The sequence below is a fragment of the Perna viridis genome, chromosome 10 (assembly GCF_037379345.1).
Source record: "Perna viridis isolate PV_CMFRI_1.1 ecotype Kerala chromosome 10, ASM3737934v1, whole genome shotgun sequence".
Classification (NCBI taxonomy): Eukaryota; Metazoa; Mollusca; class Bivalvia; order Mytilida; family Mytilidae; genus Perna; species Perna viridis.
The window spans coordinates 16,676,933-16,696,809 of NC_142454.1; the positions used below are offsets into that span (position 1 = coordinate 16,676,933).

At 33.5% G+C, this 19,877-nt stretch overlaps 1 protein-coding gene across 1 annotated transcript in view; it reads right to left on the reverse strand.

Moving 5' to 3' along the window:
- Positions 1-753: 753 nt before the first annotated feature.
- Positions 754-19,877, reverse strand: part of LOC148604742 (uncharacterized) — a 31,610-nt gene continuing 12,486 nt past the window's right edge. Inside the window, exons 2-4 of the mRNA XM_088550234.1 lie at positions 1,667-2,172; positions 1,182-1,480; positions 754-947 (exon numbers count right to left, since the gene is read on the reverse strand). Coding sequence (XP_088406360.1) covers positions 754-947; positions 1,182-1,480; positions 1,667-2,172 — 999 coding nt within the window. The remainder of the gene's footprint in view (positions 948-1,181; positions 1,481-1,666; positions 2,173-19,877) is intronic.

Here is a 19,877-nt window from a genome sequence, read left to right on the forward strand (position 1 = left end):
CCAAACCTTCTATTTTGACATGGCATTTGGTGGTACAATATAAAAGCGATTAATTTTCGTATTCTCACATTATTATCCTTCTGTGACCCTTACTCTTATCTGGCTCAAGTCACAACCCCCAAAAATCCTTTGGTGGCATGGCACCTTGTAATAAAATTCATATGAGATTCATTCACTTTTGTTCATTTAATGTCATAGGGAAAATGCTGGTTTCGTGTCCCTTTTTGGCCCCTTAATTCCCAAAAGGTCAAGTCTTAATCCCAAAATCAATCCAAGCCTCCCTTTGGTTGTGCGGCACTTTGAAATACAAATTCACGAACTGTCTTTTCTGGACATCAGGAAAATGCATGTTTCTATCCCCGCACACCCCCTCATTTGGCCTCTTATTTCTAATATGCTCAAGTCTTAACCTCCAAACTCGATACCAGTCCGACCTTTGTGATACAGAATATTGTGAAACAATATCATAGGCATTCCTATGCTTTTAATAGTTATATAGTTAAATTCTTTGAAATGCTTGTTTTTGGCTTTTAATTCTACAACGGTTGTGCCATAACGCCCAAAAAGTAATACGAACCTTCATGTTGTGGTTCGGAAAATTGTTTCAAAATTGTATTATGATCAACCAACTAATATTCAAGTTATCACACAAAAACCACGTGTCTACGGACGACGATTACAGCGCCATACAATTGTTTACGACCGCATTTTTTTTAAACGACATAAGGACTTATTTGTGCTACATGTACCTTGTCATTTACAATAACAAATTTTCTTAAAATCAATACCATCAATGCAATGAGAAGTTTTGCCGTACATATTTATACGACTAATGTCTCCAACCCTTCTGACAGACTTGCTTGCCTCCGAGTATTCCATTGTTACTTCAAAAACACCATCCCCTGGGGTAGTTTGTACCACAATTTGGTAGAACACATTTGTTTGGACTTTTTTTTCCAATTTGATTTCAGACTTTTCTTTTTTGTTTGAAGTCTCGTTGTATTTCAAAAGATGATTCGGGGGTAAAAACTTGGTAGCTGATTTAACAGATTTTATTTCTAGCTGGTTGCATTGAGTGTGATTGAGGAGTTGTTTGTTGATGCTTTCGACAAATGATTTGGCGATCCGTTTAACAAACTTGCTTTTCAAATCTAAAACGGTTTCTTCATTAAAGCATGTACACCAATGAGGAAGAATGCCAGCTTGTACGCAGGTTCGTTCGGTTGGAATAGGACTAAATAAACTCTGGCTCCGTCCAAATGAATCATCTTTGTATTTTGTAATGTTCAGAAGATGAACCAAAGTTTTGTATATATCGAATGGTGTCACCAGCCGCTCTCTGTTGATTTTCAAACTATCGAAAAACTGTTTATATTTATATTTAAACCATTGAGGAACAACAATAAACAAAAATGGTAATCTCTCTTCTATTTTCCCTATATGTGTTTGACGAAAGTTACCAAACCTTATCCCATGGTCACTGAAAAATATCAAAAATGTGTTTTTCATGTAAGACCCTTCGTGTATGTCCTTGAGAAATTCAAGATACAAATCGTCAGCTGCATATGCATTTTTTAAGCGTGTGTGTGTTAATCGTGTATTGAAGGTAAATGCAAAAAATGGTGAATTCGTAAATGTTTTTACAAATTGTTTTGTGTAATCTAACGTTATCTTTGCTTCAGGTCTAGCATGCACACAATGGTGGTTGGTATTCCATATGTCTTTCATATGTTCTAATGCAACCGAGTAAGGTCGATCATAATAATCTGCTACAGGTTTGCTAAATCCTGCCCTGTTGTAGTGGAACATTTGAATACCTGGATCATCCTCGCTGTATAGTGTTCGGTATCCATAATCTGAAAAGTTGTTCCAAATAAAGTTAAATTTATCAAATGTTACGTGTTTCATACTCATATTCCATGGAAGTTCGTGCACAAACTTTCCAGTTGTCATAGGGACGAGGTTAAAAAACGTATTATCTGCAACTTTATTGTACCCAACGTATTCAAACGCATTCATTTTTCGTTGAAGATATTTCCGTGTTTTTGGCATGTACCGAATCATGTTGTTTCGAGAGACAGAATCGATACCGACCATTAATACGCTGATATGCTCCAGAGAATGCTTCAACTGCTTAAAAGATTTCTTGCAACGCTTTTCCACAGAGGTCTTCTTATGTATAAAAGAAAATGCATTCCTATAAACTGATAAGTTATGGTTGTTGTAACAAGTAACTTTAATGAAGTCGTCGCTTATTGTCTGTCGGTCTGTGAATGGTTCGCTTTGATTACAGGTTACATAGTAATTATGGTGAGTGGCGACATCAGTTGGTCTCCATATCACTTCGTACCTACAGTATTTTATACCATGTCGAAGAGCTATATTTCGATTTATTATTAGTCTATTGCCTACTGTGTAAACTATGTCTTCCTTGACCGCACATTCAAGCTTCTTTCCTTTCAAAAGAAATCTCCTGACACTTATGTGGAACGGATCAACTTTTGATATTTTACATCCTACAGTATCCAGTAAAAGATTTTGACTTGACTTTCGTTCCACAGTATTTTGAAGATTGAAATGTTGTAACCTGAGCATGTAGATGTTTACACAGATAGAATAACTGCCAATAAGTATAAACAGAATACATGTTACTTTTGCATAGGACTGCATATCATAAAAATGAAAGTCAATTTTTATTCTGTTTGTATGAAGTTCTTGTCAATTACGTCGCTTTGTCGAATAAAGAGCTACAAAAAATAAAGTATTTTAGTGTCAGTCTCTGTTAGAATCAGGCAATGGGTGATAGATACATGGTATGGGAAAAAAACATCATTGTGAAAATTTTATTTGACTATGTGAACCATCAGAATCAAGGGAAAAAGACAAGAATATCCATATCATGTTGGTGCTTTGAGTTATATTTTCATAGAAAGGGCAGATAACTCTGTCAAACATCTCATTTTTCTAACAATCTATTGAAAATTTCTGAGAAAATCCAGTGATGCAGAGATCAAATAATGGTCTTTTCAAAAAGAGAAAGCATCGTTGAGTGAAATAATGAATGGTTAGGTTATGACATGCATGTTTCTGATTTTTTTCCCATTTTGCCCGATTCTTACGAACACTGATACTTAAAAATGCTCTCAAAAACCATCAAAGATGATCATGAGCAAACATGTACATGGAGTTGTAACTTGATCTGCCATGACATTTAACTTGATCACCTGAATTCAATTTCCATTAATTTTGATGGACTACAGCCAAACATCATTGCATGTCTTCAGTGAGTATATAAAGGCAAGTGAAATCATGGTCAAATAGGACAGGTAGTCTTTCTATACAAGATTAATTGACATAGAATGCAATACCTTTTTACAGACGAATTTAATTCTACCATCTCAGCCAAGAAGAGCCGGCTCTATGATAGTTCTAAAAGTGTCATATAATTTTTCTAGAGCCAGCACGTCTGACAGTTCTAGTAGACCGGATCTAATTCTGTTGTCGTAAATACACAATTCAATTCGTCTATTTATCTAATATTTAAAAAGTTTCGATTTTGTCGAAACCTCCAATTGTGGGCTATATTTGTCTTACATTTACATGCGTAGCGATATTGTAGGCAAACGATCGTAAAATTCATCATTTTTATTGGATTGCAACGATTTTTATGTTCTTTTCCTTTGTCGAACAACTCGCAATTTAACCGATTTGAATAATTTCTATTCTTCAATTCCAGAATGTATCAAGAATGTGAAACCAGCCTAAAAATCTTTAAGATATGAACAAACTCCAACTCAAAACGGTGTTTGAAAACCTCAAATACAGGAACAAAAAGTAAATATACACTGTTTGTGTATCAGTTTGTGACCATACTTTTAACATTTCACTGTTTGTGTATCAGTTTGTGACCATACGTTTAACATTTCACTGTTTTTGTATCAGTTTGTGACCATACTTTTAACATTTCACTGTTTGTGTATCAGTTTGTGACCATACTTTTAACATTTCACTGTTTTTGTATCAGTTTGTGACCATACGTTTAACATTTCATTGTTTTTGTATCAGTTTGTGACCATACTTTTAACATTTCACTGTTGGTGTACCAGTTATTGACCATACTTTTAACATTTCACTGTTATTGTATCAGTTTGTAACCATACTTTTAACACGAAAGGCAAAATATGTGCTAAAATCTGTGAAATATCTTAAAATGTTGTTGATAGAAGATCTAAATATGTAAAAATACCCATATAAAATAAATATACAAGTTCTGAGTATCTTTGATAACTGTGGACACTTTCCTTCTGTGCGAAAACCTCAAAATTAGATGAAAAGCTATAAAATGAATGCATTTTGGCCTATTTTATTAATTTTTCGTGGTGCTAGAACTCTAAAAGGGTTTGGAAAACTCAAATATGGGAACAAAAGTTAATATTCATTGTTTTGTTTTTATTTTTGTTCTTTTTGTTTTTGTTTTGTTTTTGTTTCGTTTTGTTTAGGTTTTTTTGTGCATCAGTTTGTTTGCATACTTTTGACATTAAAAGCAAAAATAAGTGCTGAAATTGTGAAACATTTTAAAATATCCTTGTTATAAGAACTAAATATGAAAAATTACCCATAGAATATTCAAAAAATTATATCAGATCCATAATATTTTTGGTGATAAAAAAATCCTGGTCACAAGGGCCTGTGGTTACCTGATTCAGAAAATCATACAAACTCATAATTTGGAATCACGTGCAACGATGGAGTAATCGATTATTTATATATAAAGTTTCAGCAACTAAAATTCTGAAATGATAATTATTATCATACGTCTTACCATCCGATACATGCTTTAGTTATATTTCTACAAACCTTCAAGTTTTGCTTATATAACCACGCCTTTTAACGGTGCGTTTGATTTCTCTTTTATCGCAGGTGTTCTATTTTTGTTTACAGTTTATCCATATCAATAGACGGTTACACTCCGTCTCTCGAAAATTGTTTATGATATGTTTTATCAATGTCACATCATAAATAGGCACCCCTTTCATTACTGAATATGTCACATTTCAACACTACAGAGTATTAAATTATAAACTGATCATTTTTTCAAATAGTATATGGCGAATTCGTGGAAATGCAGTGACGGATCCTTAGGGTGTGTGCAGGGGGTTAGCATCACACTTTTATTCGAAATTTTGTCATTTTCAAGTGTAAAATTGACAAAAATGGGCAAATAATGTTCTAGCACCCCCTTTTCTGAGGAATCTCGGCTGGTACCCCTTTTCAAAATATGTGTAACCGGCCCTGAAATGGTAAGGATAGAACTCTTTGTTAGGATCGTAATCTTTAAAAAAGCGATTTTTTTGTTAAAACTAAATGGTTATAATGCCTATCTTTTGGACAACACTAACACGGAACCGGCAAAAAAAAAATAAAAAAAAAGAAATAAAAAAAGAAATAAAAAAAAAAAAACAAACAGACAAAAATATGTTTTCTTCTTCGGATTATTACAACTAATATTCTTGTTAATCCGTTAATGTAGACAAAATACGATTAAAAAAGAGACTTAGTTTTTGCAAAATGAGTTTATTGTGTAGGCTATTCAAAACATAGAGACATTTAAAATAATCCATAAAATTGTGTTGATTTTTACGGAAGCCCATTAGTGCCAGCTGTTCACTTATTTTTAAGTCATTATAACGACTTAGTATCTCGTTTAAACGACTTAGCTAACTTGTTTAAACGACTTCGTATCTCGTTTTAACGACATAGCTTACTCGTTTAAATGACTTAGCATCTCGTTTAAACGACTTAGTATCTCGTTTTAACGACTTACTATCTCGTTTTAACGATATAGCTACCTCGTTTAAACGACTTAGTATCTCGTTATAACGACATGACTGGCGTTGTACCTACTTAGTTTATTTGTAATATCAGAACGAGGCTATCACATTCTGCACAGTTCGTTTTGTAAGACTCCATAGATGACATATAAGATACAGTAAGTGGATATATCATGAATTACAACTCGTATTCAAGTATGAAATAATCGCTAAATAAATACCCAAACACTGTGATTTATTTAATTCGAACGGAAGTTATTTGGCGATTTTACTTTGATTTAGGACTCAGATATACAGAAATATTGGAATATCTTGCACAAGTTCATCACATTTTATTAGCATGAGAACATTAAAAAGGATTCTTAGAAAAGAAGGTTTGTTTCGACGAAAAAAATGTACAGATATGCTTCAAACTGCAGAATTCACTGAAGAACAACTTGACCATGGTAGTCAGTTGGGTTATTGCTCTATGCCCTTGAGGTGAATCCAAAATTGATTGCGTATCGCAAGGAATACGATTATTGTGTTAATGCCAATATTAGATCCAAGATAAAATACATTTTAGACTTAAACGTCGACTACGGAGACGAAGGTATTTTGCACGTGGACAGAATTTTCTTCAATTTGGCACCTTGACTCCTACGAAAAAGTAAACAAATATGATTACTACGATAAACTAAAAAAATATGGTATTTTATCAATGGATGCATAAATGGATTTTCCAGGAACTTGATCTGGTTGAATGCATACAAAACCAGCAGCAACCTCAGAGTTATAGCTGGCTACTACGTGGAAACAGTTGATAAGAAACAAATTGTCTCAACCTTACGAGGGGCGATATGGGAACTGAACATGGACTCGTAGTACAAATGCAGGAATATTTAATGGGTCGACAGGGAAGCTTTATTTATGGCAGAATGACAGGGAACAAGTGCATTGAAATGTTCTGGTCTTTTTTTTTCGAAGACAATGCAGTCAATTGTGGATGGACGTTCGAGGAGTTATAAATAATAATGGCTATTTCAGAGGGAATTTCACTGATAAAAAAATAATGCAGTTTTGTTACATAGATTTAATTCAGGTAAAATTAAAAAAAATAGTTGGATGGGCATTTAGGTTATTTACTAGTAGTATAATGAGAGTAAACATGCATATTAAGAGATTTCCCATGGGAGAGCTCAACCCGGGGTCCTACTTTCTTCCTTAAATGCGAAAATTATGCATTATATTCATTTTAAATGTTTCGTTATAAAGAATGTCTTAAATGATATATAAAAAACTCAAAGGGGCGGCTCCAGGATCCAATTATGCATGCGAACGCTTTATTTGCAAAATTACCAACCTTCGAACTTCGAAATTCAATTTAGAGTAAGAGAGATTTAACGAACGTTTGTCGCTGCGCGAAGCTTGTACTTCGGTGGTTGTTCTTGTCTTCTTGTTTCATTGTTATTTTTTGTAGCGTATTTCCTAAGAATAGGCCGTTTGTCGTTTTTTTGAGTTGGTTCACATTTTATTGTTTAGGGGCTTTATACAGCCTACTTTGCAGTGTGTAGTCTTGTCCATTGTTGAAGGCTGTACGGTGACATATAGATGAATTTTTATTTGTACTTCGAACCTTTGTGTCATTGACAATCATACCACATCCTTTATTTTGATATTAGTATGGTACTTGAAAAAGATTTTCACAGGAGTATTCGTTGCAATAAATTTGTTTTGTCTAATATCTGATGATAGAGTGGAATACACACAATATATGGCCATTAAAAAACCAGATCCACTCTGAACCAAAAAAAGTACTGTCCGTCACAGGAACTGTGATTTTTGACCTGTTGTGTACTGCAAGTTTCTGATAAATTACTGTGGGATAACGATGAAATACTGTCATGAATTAAGTCAGATCATGACAGAAGTTCACAGTAAATACTTTACACCTGACATTGTCATGTCATCTCCTGTCTAATACCGTGATAGGTGTTTATAGAAATGTGTCCAGTTGTCATAGCCTGTCCTGCACCGCAACAGTTCTTGATAGGTGATGACAATTTTCAGTGAACTATCATGGACTGTCGTAGATTGTCACAGGTGTTTACAGATTATTACACTAATTTAGTTGCTGTCTATAACTGCCTTGAATTATCACAGTTCATGAAAGATATGCCTGTTGTGGGCTGTCCTGAGCTGTTAAGGGTAACAACAGATGAGAACAGTATAACTCGTCCGATTATGAACATGTATGTCTTATAACAAAAAATGACAAGATTTGTTCGACCAGTTATGTACTGTTATCATGGCTTTTAGGTTACAGACCACCAATTCAACCAATGAGCATTTGGAACCTACGCGAAAATAGTCCTACGCAGAAATTACCCCTGTTCCTCATAGTGCTGTGAAAAAAGTTCTCATCTTCTTTAAAAAATTTAAACTGTTTCTGAAAGGAAAAACATTTCTGTACATTTTATAGGGGCATTTTGCTTCTTGTGATGTGAAGCCTAATCTCCGTAATGATTTCTAAATATACCCCTATCTTGTGAAAACACTGGAATTTTCCATGCTATTTATAGACACTACACTTCCGGTGACCAGTACTGCATTGCAAGTCTGCTAACTCCACATGCCATTCTGAGGATTGTGAGCTGACATATGTAGAATCATGCTGATATATAGTCCTCTGCAGGTTAAAGTTAAGGTAAAGTCCAGAGAAGTCATTGAATATGGTGAAATTAGCATAGAAGCCTATGGGAAGTGGAATTAGTGGTTTCTAGCCTTTTACCGGACGAGAACTGGTCAAAAATCAAATATTAAATATTATCAAAAACAATTTTATCCTGTCTAAACCAATAGCATATTTATAACTATCGTGATTTTGTAAAAACAAAATTTGTGAATTTGTTTAAAACAAATAATGGAAAATTTTGTATTTGTAGAACTTTTATTACATGTATTATAGCTCTGTCATGTATAAAGAACTAACCACATGAAAGTCAGTGGGAATTTTTCAACTTTTCTAAAACACGTGTGTTATATTGGGCAATTAAAAAAAACAAACATATAAACATATTTGTAGTTTTTAAAAAAAAAATTGTTTTTAGATTCTTTAATTAATATCAATGAACGGATAAACACGCTGGTATGTGTGCCAAACTCAATGAACACTCTATTTTACATGTATGTTAACTTCCATTTTAAATTGATACAATGCATTCATCCTAGGGGTTTATTAAACTAACATGACTGTTCTCTTGTGTGTTTTTTTCGATAACATCGGTAATAAAATGTCGGGTTTTTTTTGGGGTTTTTTTTGTTTATTTGTTTGTTTGTTTGTTTGTTTGTTTGTTTGTTTGTTTTGTTTTGTTTTGTTTTGTTTTTGTTTATTATAAAAAAAAAACGATTTCTCTATTATATCAAAATTAATTAAATAACACTAAAGTTGAAAACAATAACACTAAAGTATTTCTGTATATCCTTCATTTCGTGCATTATAAATCTAGGATATCGTTGCTTCTAGCAGATAATTGAGTTGATAATTCGACTGTCTTTGCTGATATAAACCACTAAAATCCCCCAAAAAATCTTTCGTAACACAGTTTTAGCCAATCATTTGCACGATATGAGAGACGCTGACCATCAGCTGACTATTCCTGTACTTGGTTTATTTTTTTTTCGTGCTAACACTTATACTCAATACTGTTAGACCCGGTTTGCACTCATATGTGGTACTTGAAATCGATTTTTTTTTCAAATTGTTAAATATTTTTCTTATGGAAAAATGCTCATAAAGCAGTCCAGGAGGTAGGTATAGATTCTTTAAAGTGCATTTTATTGAGAACACAAGTTGAATATGGTCCATATTTGCTGGAGAAAAAACTTGGGTATCAAGGTTAAATAGGACCTTCCTTTTACATACCTTTGAACAATTCATGTTCCATACACGTACGTATATATCGTGTATATGAATTTTTCGACGTTTTGTTGCAAAATCCATGGCTTTCAGGAATCTGTTAAATTGGGGTAGTCCAATTAGCTGCTCATTACTGTAACATGAAGTTTTGGGGACTCTTCATACATATAGTGGTTATGTACACATAAAAGTACTGTGTACATGTAAGTACATTCCCGAGGAACTAGCTCCAACGGTTTTTAGTTTTGCTATATATGTATATGTCAGACTGCATGTACTGACAACTCTTAATATGATTTTTGATTTAACCATTTTTTTGTTTATGACTTCGTAAAATTTATACATGTACATAAATATATAATTTTAATCACCTTCAATACATACTTAAATATTTTACATATAAATATTACTCTGTTTTTAAGATTTTTACCACATAAGTTCTTTTTAATACTTAAAGTTTACTCATTTTTTTTGGGGGGTTAAAATTCGGATCGATTTATAGAAAACCGTCACGTTATGACTTTTTATACATGTTATTGTGTGTTGTTAAACTGTATGTACGACGGGTCCGTCAAGTCTACATTTGTTAAATTAAGTATGTTTTATGCATGTACAAAAGTACATTAAGGGTAAACCGGTTTACTGGATTTTGAAATCAAAACACTTAAATACATGTATGAACACGAACAAAGTCTTAACTTGACAAACCTTTGATTATTATTATTCAGGTTTCTGTATATATGTGCATGTATTTGTATTACTAAAGATTCTCCCGCAATATTATTTCTCCATGAGAATGGTAAAATTTTTCTGACTTGGGTTGGGGCATGAAGGAACGGAATTCCAACCTCATCTTACATTGTAGTAGTAGTCTATATAGTTGGTAAAATTTGATTTTCAACATTAGCTTTAGCATAATAAGTGGAGAAATAGTTTAGGAAATTGAAGTCAGGTTGTAATTATAAGCTCCTCTTCTGAGGTCATTTTATTATGATATTGTACACATATGTGCATGCAAGTTAAAATACATTGCACGTGCAATGTTCTTTAAAAAATGTTTTACAGCCATAGTGATGTCACAGGGACGGATTCAGACGAGGCGTGCACCCCCTAAAATTTGCAATGCATGGGTTGCCAGGGGTAGATTAGGCGGTTTTAGGTTGGAAATTTAATTTCTCTCTAATTTTATCACAAAAGATATCTATATTGCACCCACTCTAAAAAATTTTTTGCCTCGCTCCTCTCGGCGAAATTTTGACTGTGCCCCCGCCCCCCGCCTTATTTAAAATCAATCCTGGATTCGCCCCTGTGTCAGATGATGTTTTCCTTAGACATTGATTTTGAATTACACAGTTAGATTTTCTGTATATGATTATAGATGTAGAGTAACACTCAATCAATACATGCAGGCATTGATATACAACTACATGTATGTTAAAAAAACACAATACTTTTGATTATTTTTGTAAAGTATTAAAAATAAATGTCTACTCTTTTTCTTATATTTGCTGATAGACAAATATGGATGAATCGTTATTTTTTTTTTTTTTTTTTGGTAAAAGGATGAGGGTTTTGTTTAGTGTCAAGACATTAATACTACACACGAAAAAGTGCCTAAGTTTTATTAAAATGTGAAGATTTACAGGATTTAATGAAACAGAGCTTCTACAGAAAAGTCAATGACAGTGTTTTGAAATACTGAATGTACACACACGTTACGTTGGTTCTGAAACCAAACGATACTGGCAGTACCTCTTGATATATTTTATACAGCTGCAAAACAAGTACTATAGTATACAGTTTTTGTATAAGGAAACATTTTGCAGGCTACCAATGTATATAACTATTTAGAAGTTGATTAAAATTGTTTGATACAAAATGTAGTTGAAATATTGATTTTGAAGTGTTAACTGTAAGCCAGTATCGATGGATTTAGTCTTAAAGGTCCTTCATATACCGGTATTTTAACTTTGTTCCATAAGAATTTCGAATGTGACTGTTGAGTACATGACTGTAAGTGGGATTTTTTTTTTCATTATGCAGTTTTATTTTCTTTTCCTAGACGACTGTTTAACTAGGACTAATGTGAAAACAAAGACCTTATAGGCGTAAATTCTTAGCAAATCACACACTACTAAGTTGGTCGTAAGGAAGAGTAATTGACAGGCTTTTTAGGGAATTGAAAATGGAGCATTCCCAAACCCCGAATTTGCCTTATATAAATTTTATGATCTATATATTTAATATAGTAGTGTCACCGTAAAACATTGTATATTGGTATGGTGCTGACAGCGGCTTCGCCGTCGGCGGCGTCCGTGTCGTCGTCCATATTCACTTGGTTTTCGTGCGATGACTTAATAGTTATGGTTGATCAATTGATATGGAATTTTAATATGATATTATTCACTACTAAAGAAATGCTCTTATTTGATTTTGAGTTTATGGCCCCTACCATCTTAAAATAAAGGTCACCCATGCAATAGACAGATACCACATTGTAGGTTTCTGTTAATAAAAAACTGAGAGTCCAGGATTTTATTAAGCTAACCTATATAAAGTGAAATGGCCAATCCTTAACATGACCGAGCAAGTTCAACACATCCATGCAAGTACACCTTCAAGGAAGAAGCATTGTAATATGTATATGACTTGTCCTATGGCAATCCATAGTGGAATTTGTTTCCCATTTAGATTTTTAGTAAAACATGTTAATTTATCAACATGTGCATAATTCAATTATTGATATCAATAAATGGAGAAGTTTTTTAGACAATGCAAACACGTTCAAGACAAAACGTATATATATTCAAATTTGCTCTTTGGGCAATACCAGTCTGCGTCCATACTTGCCCCTCGGGCAATACTAGTCTGTGTCCACACTTGTTACATAAAAATAATTTTGAAAATAAAATCACATACGGACCAGATTTTGGGATTATAAGGATATAACACACATCAGGCAACATTTTAATAAATGATTTTATTTTGAAGAGAAACCGGTTTGAATAGACGAGAGTGAAATTCAAGATAACCTGGTTAATCATTGCATCTGAGTCCATGATCCGTGAATTTCTAATACACAAATACATCTTAATTGAATTATACATACGTACGTAGCCTGAACTGAAGTACAATACTCAGTCACATTTATTTTTCAGCCTATTTATCCCAATTTTTCTGCAAAAAATTAAATTTTCCATAAATGAGCTGGTTGAATAAAAATGTAACAATGGAAAATGCGGATATGATTCTCAAATTTTTGTATTTTCATTTATTTTCGGGACAAACGGTATATTCAAATTTGTCGCCTTGATAACAAGGTAGCGTACATACAACTACCATTTCTGCCTTTCCTCGCTCATTTCCAATTTAAAATAAATTTTGGGTTTTATGTTCATCATACATGGTATATGCAAAAGGTTCAGGCAAAAATCTCATCGTATGTGTTTTATATTTACATTTTAACCAATTTTCCATTTTATGGAAGACATACTTGTACGCCACAAAAATGTTTCGGCCATTTTTGATCAAACGGCACTAAAACCTAATATTCTGGAATAAAATCCAGTGTTTTTTCGAAAATGAGAAAAGTTCTCGAAAAAAACCCCCACTTTTTAGAATTTCTGGATTCGAACTCCAGTCATGTAATTTCTGGATCGTCTTGCATAAGTTTGGTTTATTGAAGAAAACGAAGAGAAGAAGAGTGGTATTAATACTGGTCGGTAAAATTTAAATACACTTACTTTACAACTTAAAAATGTATATCTCACAAAATCCCAGCCCATATCTATACATAATTATGTGTGTTAATTGGGTGTTCTTTTCTTCAAATATCACACACATACTAAATCAATTTGTCAACAACAATTTGAAAATAATTGAAGTAAGAGCAGAATTTGACGATATGAATTGCATTAGCACGTAACAAAGTTTCAAAGGAGTTATTAAACCAAAATTATCATCTTGCATTTAATTCATTATTTTATAAGAAAAAATGTGTGTAAACGTGATCAACAAAAAAGGCATGGACCCCTTTTCTACGACTTTTGCTTCGCCCTTCAATTTACGTGCTAACATGTTAATATTTAACGCATACGTTGGTTATGACAAGCATTTTATGTATTTGGTGTTTCCCAAAAGACAATTATGGCTGAAATCATGTAATCCATAAAAATTGATTATGTATACTGAGAGCATGCAAGCTCACAAAGAGATACCCCCTTCAAATGAAGTTGAAACTATACATTGTAATTCGGAAGTTCAATTATCTCAATTTGGAGTCCTCTATATTCCTTTATGCACATTTGCGTATGATTCCCAATCTTTCTACTAAGTTTCATCAGCATCCCTTATTATACGCGGTTAAAGAGGAGTTGCGTTTACAAGAAGTGAGGATAGACGGACAGACAGACATACAGACGGGAGATATCTATATACCCCAAACTTAGACAGACAGATATACGGGTTGATTCCTATGTAACCCAAATCTTTGTTTGCGGGGTATACCAAAGCAATAATATGCAGTTAAATGTTAAGAGTGAATGTGGATTTTCGGGAGATTATGACAATTTTACAGCTGGAATATTAAGGTCAAATAACATGAATTTTGTTCATAGTCATGTGACATCAGTATACACTCATACAGCAATGGTGAAAATACATCGAAAGTTTGAGAGGCATTTTCTGGAAGATAAAATTACTTTAACAAGTTTACATTTATGTATGCACGGTTTGTTTAAGCATTTTCAAAATCAAATGCATACCTGCTAAAAGAATTATGGACAGACCATGTTTTGGCCAATAGATTAACGTAGATGCATGTAGAAGTGGGATTTTTTTTCTATGTAAAGTATACTGCAACTAGTGGTTCACACTGGCATATCATTTTCTACAGACGGGGCCGGATACCGAAATTTTGATGAAGATAGCGGATTCTGGCTTGTTGATAGCTTGATTTTTTTGCATGAAATTAACATTTTCAGACAAAACGGGTGCTCCGATCTGGGATCCCGGTCCCTGGATCTCCCACTGCGTAGGCATGTAGGTTTACAATTGATAGCAAATATATTGTGACTAATGTTTCATATATGCAACACGGCAATCTTGTAAAACCCTACTTTTGTATTATTTTGTGGTAGGCTGAGTTAGTTTTAATATATGGAAAACCTCTATTAAAACAAAAACAATTTAATAGCATAACACCATTAATTCAATAGTAGGCGTCAACCTATTTATTTTCTTAAAACTTTTGAAACAAACTTAGAAAATCCATAGCACAACCCCCCCCCCCCTTTCCGAAAATCAAAAGATTTTTGTCCAATAAGGTTGCCATTATGAAATTTACATAATATAGATATTAACGGGTAGTCTAGATCGTTATTTATTCAATACTAACACGTAAGTAGGCAACTATAACTTACATGTACTTGTTTTTTTTAGCATACAGTTTAAGTAAAGACACTACGGCCATACGTACACCAGCAATGCTAGACGTTGAATTCATGGCAAGCTATTTTATGACTTGGTAACATACGGCACACGTAGGCGCGAGTATACTAAAAAAACTTTATAATACAAAGTCAAGTCTGTCTTAGGCTATCACCTGTACTCTACAATAATCTGTCTAAAAAGACAATATATTTTGGAACATAAAATAAAGTATCTGAGGACAATGTTTGATACATTTTAAAATTAACCAACATGCACCTGTGAATTTTTTTCAGGAAAAGGGATAACATTGGACTGGTTGCCTTTGATAGTCTATAAGTGTAGTATACATGTAGATGATATTTGCAGTGAGAAAGCTTGATGATCAAGACCACAGCATGATTATTTGCAAGATCTTACAGTTTGTTCGAAGACATCTCTCTACATTTTATTCCTTAATACATTGTAACACATCTTTTGAAGACCGGGTGTGTTCATCATATTGCCTATAGGTTTACATCGTATGATACAGCTTTAAATGTAAGGAAAGTACGTGTATGAGGAAAAGCATTTATTGTGGAGCAGTACTCTCCTTTTTATATGTTGTTTTTGACATAAGCTATACCAACATTTCATCGGACTAATCTACCATAGCGCTGCTCCATAGGAAAGAAATCGGACTAATCTACCTTAGCGAGGCTCCATAGGAAAGAAATCGGACTAATCTACCATAGCGCTGCTCCATAGGAAAGAAATCAGACTAATCTAACATAGCGCTGCTCCATAGGAAAGAAATCGGACTAATCTACCTTAGCGAGGCTCCATAGGAAAGAAATCGGACTAATCTACCATAGCGCTGCTCCATAGGAAAGAAATCGGACTAATCTACCATAGCGCTGCTCCATAGGAAAGAAATCGGACTAATCTACCATAGCGCTGCTCCATAGGAAAGAAATCGGACTTGCGCTATATAACACTCCTGCACCGCAGCATGCAGTAATCTGAATGGAAGCTATTTAATCACATTTATAATGATAAATGGAATCCAGGACGTTTCGATCAGAGGACGTTTTGGACTAGGACATTTTAGCCTAAGATATTTCGGCCTTCGACCTTTTGAAAAGGTGGACGTATCCGCCAAAATATATTTATTTCCCGTGTAAGTGTTTAAGTCCAAGTATAATAATGGAAATTGTTATAGAGCGGTTTTCGTCATTTAGGTAAAAAATTATGTCTTAATTCATAGGCGGATCCCAGGGGATAAAGTACCCCTGTCCACCTCCTCAGTACTGAATGAACTTTTTCTGCAAAGGATGGCAAATGAGCTTCTGCAAAGGTTAGCAAATGAGCGCTAAATTCATATATTTTCAGTAGAAACGTGCTTCCGCAAAAACATTCAAGGCTTAAATATCCTTAGCCAAAATTTCCTAGACCGAAACAACTTAGGCCTAAACGTCCATTTGCCGAAACGTCCGCCCACTTGCGAGATGATGCCAGTACATTTCTTAGTACATGTATACGTTCAGGAAGGCTCGTTGTAATTTCTTATTATTAAGTATTACCACTGAAAAATATTTTGGATTTTCGATTCTACATTGAGAACAAACACTTCACATTACAATTTCTTCTGTTTATCAAATATATAAGTTCAAGCACAATGTCTTAAAAAAACATTCAACATTGCATCATTTAATTCATGTTAATGAAATATTTGGTCGCTAAAAACCTTTTTAAGTCATTTCATTGTCATCAAATAAGAAATATTGGTCCAGTAGTTAGTCTCAATTATTTTTTCTCTTAAAATCGTCTTGTAGCTTGTAAAATTATGCCATTTTGCACTAAACGTCATAGTACGAGTCAATGATTCATTTAGCTCCTGTATATACAATGTATATGCATTTATAATTCTCGTCTGAATATAGCTGAAATATTGCTGCTCGGACGCTAAACCCCAACAAACAAACAAACAAAGCATTTACTATCCTTTCAAATGATAGTGTATAGTCTTAAATATGAGGGAATAAAATAACATCTTTTTGTCTTAGTGTACATGTACTTAGACTAGTCTTTACGGTGTTAAGGTTGACCGACCTACATTGTATCGTACATGTATGACTAGTTTAAAAGTAGTAGACCTGTGGTACCCCCAAAATTTTCCAATAATTCAATTTTCTTTAAATTTGTACACGATATTACACTAACTGTCGTACCATTTGTCAAATTCTTAAGAAATTTCACCTTGCAGATTTTGAACAATGAAGACTAAAATATTGCTATTTTTCGAAATCCGAGTCATTGGCCAAACTGAACCATATCTGGTATTTTAGGGTCATTTTGACAATATATTTAAATAAATAACTGAATATTAAGTCAAATACACTTTAAAAGGATTAATATATCAGATTTAATAACAAATTTTATTCTTTCCATTTTGTAGAAGAGATACTAGGCTTTTAATTTACCCAAATAACAAAAAAAGGGAGGGGTAATTTTCAGCTATTCGCTTATTATATAAAAACCTCTATTTTGCCAAAAAAAAAGCATAATTCAATTTTCGTATAATCTGATATTATATGGACTATTCATATACAAATCAATGAATACATTTTAAGAAAATTTCACCGTTATCTTTTTGATAATTAATCATTACCGGCTAAAATCATGTTCGTATTCAATAAGGTTACCAACCAAGTATCAAATTATGATGACTTATATTGATGAAAGAGCATTGCCAGGCACAGCTTGAGTCAACTACTGTTGCAAATTAATGTTACACAAATATTTATACTTCGGCACGAAGGGACATCCTCAATGTACCCATTTGAAATATTTAATCAATACTTCAATAGAGCTGAGTTAGTGGGGCTTGCATCTTTGTTCTAGAAGTTGAACCCTTTCTTGGAGTTATTTCCCTTTAACATCAGTATCACTTTGAAGCTTGCATATTAGGTGTCATTCAAACGCTCTAGTGACTAAATAAAATCCTTTCAATTTGGATTACCTCCCTTACCCCAGGTCTACTACCTTAAACGTGGTATACATCCACCTGTGTAATGGATACAATAAACTGGATGGCGTTATGGAAAGCGTCGTTTAAATATAATATGATGAAGGTGAAACCTTTTAACGCTCCCGAAAAAAACATTGATTAAAAACAAAGATAATTTTTGTCAGCTCTGATTTGATATTTATACTTATAACCTTCAAGTATGGCAAATTTTGTGATGATATATATTTCTCCTAAAGCATTATACTAATTGTCGTGGTCTGATATGTCTATTGGGCGAAATGTCCGGCATTCATAAGGAATTATTGGTTGTCATGGTCCGAAATGTCTTTGGGTCGAATTGTTCGGCACTGGTTAACAATATGGTTCTTATATTTGGGAAACGTCTTCAAAGATTTCTTTTGTTGGATTTAGTTTCGCTTCATTCTGTTCCATTTTGTATAGTTAAATTATGTTTTCATAACGATTTGATTCATTTTATCGAATTGATTCGTTTCGATTCTTTCTTTCATCGATTATTTTCGTTTCGTTTTGGTTGTTTTCGTTTCGCAATTTTTATGACCCTAAAATTATGGGTAATATTGATTACGTAATTTTCGTAAACATCTAGACGCCACATTGCAGACTATAATGCCAACCCTATCTTGGAAAATCTATGATTCGATTCGACTAGCAAATATTTTCCGAGACTGGTTTGGCTCTCAATCACACATTTACAAGTATACGCAAATGAAGCTGCCATTATGCTGTTTTTCAGCTCCTGAAAATGCAGGTACAAACCGGATATTGATGCTTTTTCTTGCCATAAGTATACAGAACCAAGTCGATAATACAACCATAAACGCTCCCTTCGGGAGTGTATTACGATGTACATAATTATATTTCTTGAATCATGAATTTTCTTAAAATTTGATCAACTTCCTGCGCTTGTTTGTGTTTTTTTATAGACGCATCAATTAAAAGAAATGTTGACATATATTATTTTCACCAATATAATACATGTACTGGTACCAATTATTATTGATTTATTTATTGATTGATTGACTGATTTATGTATTCATTATGTTTATTTTGTTTTGTTTATATTTACCAGATGTAATAACGGAACGCAATTCATATCCAACACAAATAGACGAAAACTTATTTACAAATTTCATACGCGTGTAACTAATTTTTTCATGGATGTCACGTTTTTACGCTATTATTGCATATAAGTCATTTTAACTCTCTCATGGCGACAATGGACACCATTATTGGTATACGTGTACCTCCATTCATTCAATCCAGAAGTAATCAAATTTATCGATACTAAGAAGTTAGCAAAGTACATAAAAAACTGTCGATTATCACACTTTAAGGTTAGTTCTAGAGCAACGATTTTCAAATCTCAAGACGCATGCATACTGTCTTTATTACTGCAGGATATGCTAACATACGTGGAAGTTCTAAGCTGTATCATTTGCCTATTTTGTCCCAGTTAACTAAATTTTCAAAAAAGAGGGGTCTGTATCTGTCACTCAAAATCCAAAATGATTTGCATATCTTCTGAAGAACGAAAGGGGAATCAATAAATTAAATACTGACTTAAAGACTTACGCATAGTGTTTACTGCAATCTCCGAAACAGAGGTTGGTAGCTCCTTCGTTCCTGTACTGTGTTTGTTTGACGTAGGAGATACAAGGACCTCTGTTTCAGAGATTGTGTTTACTGAGGA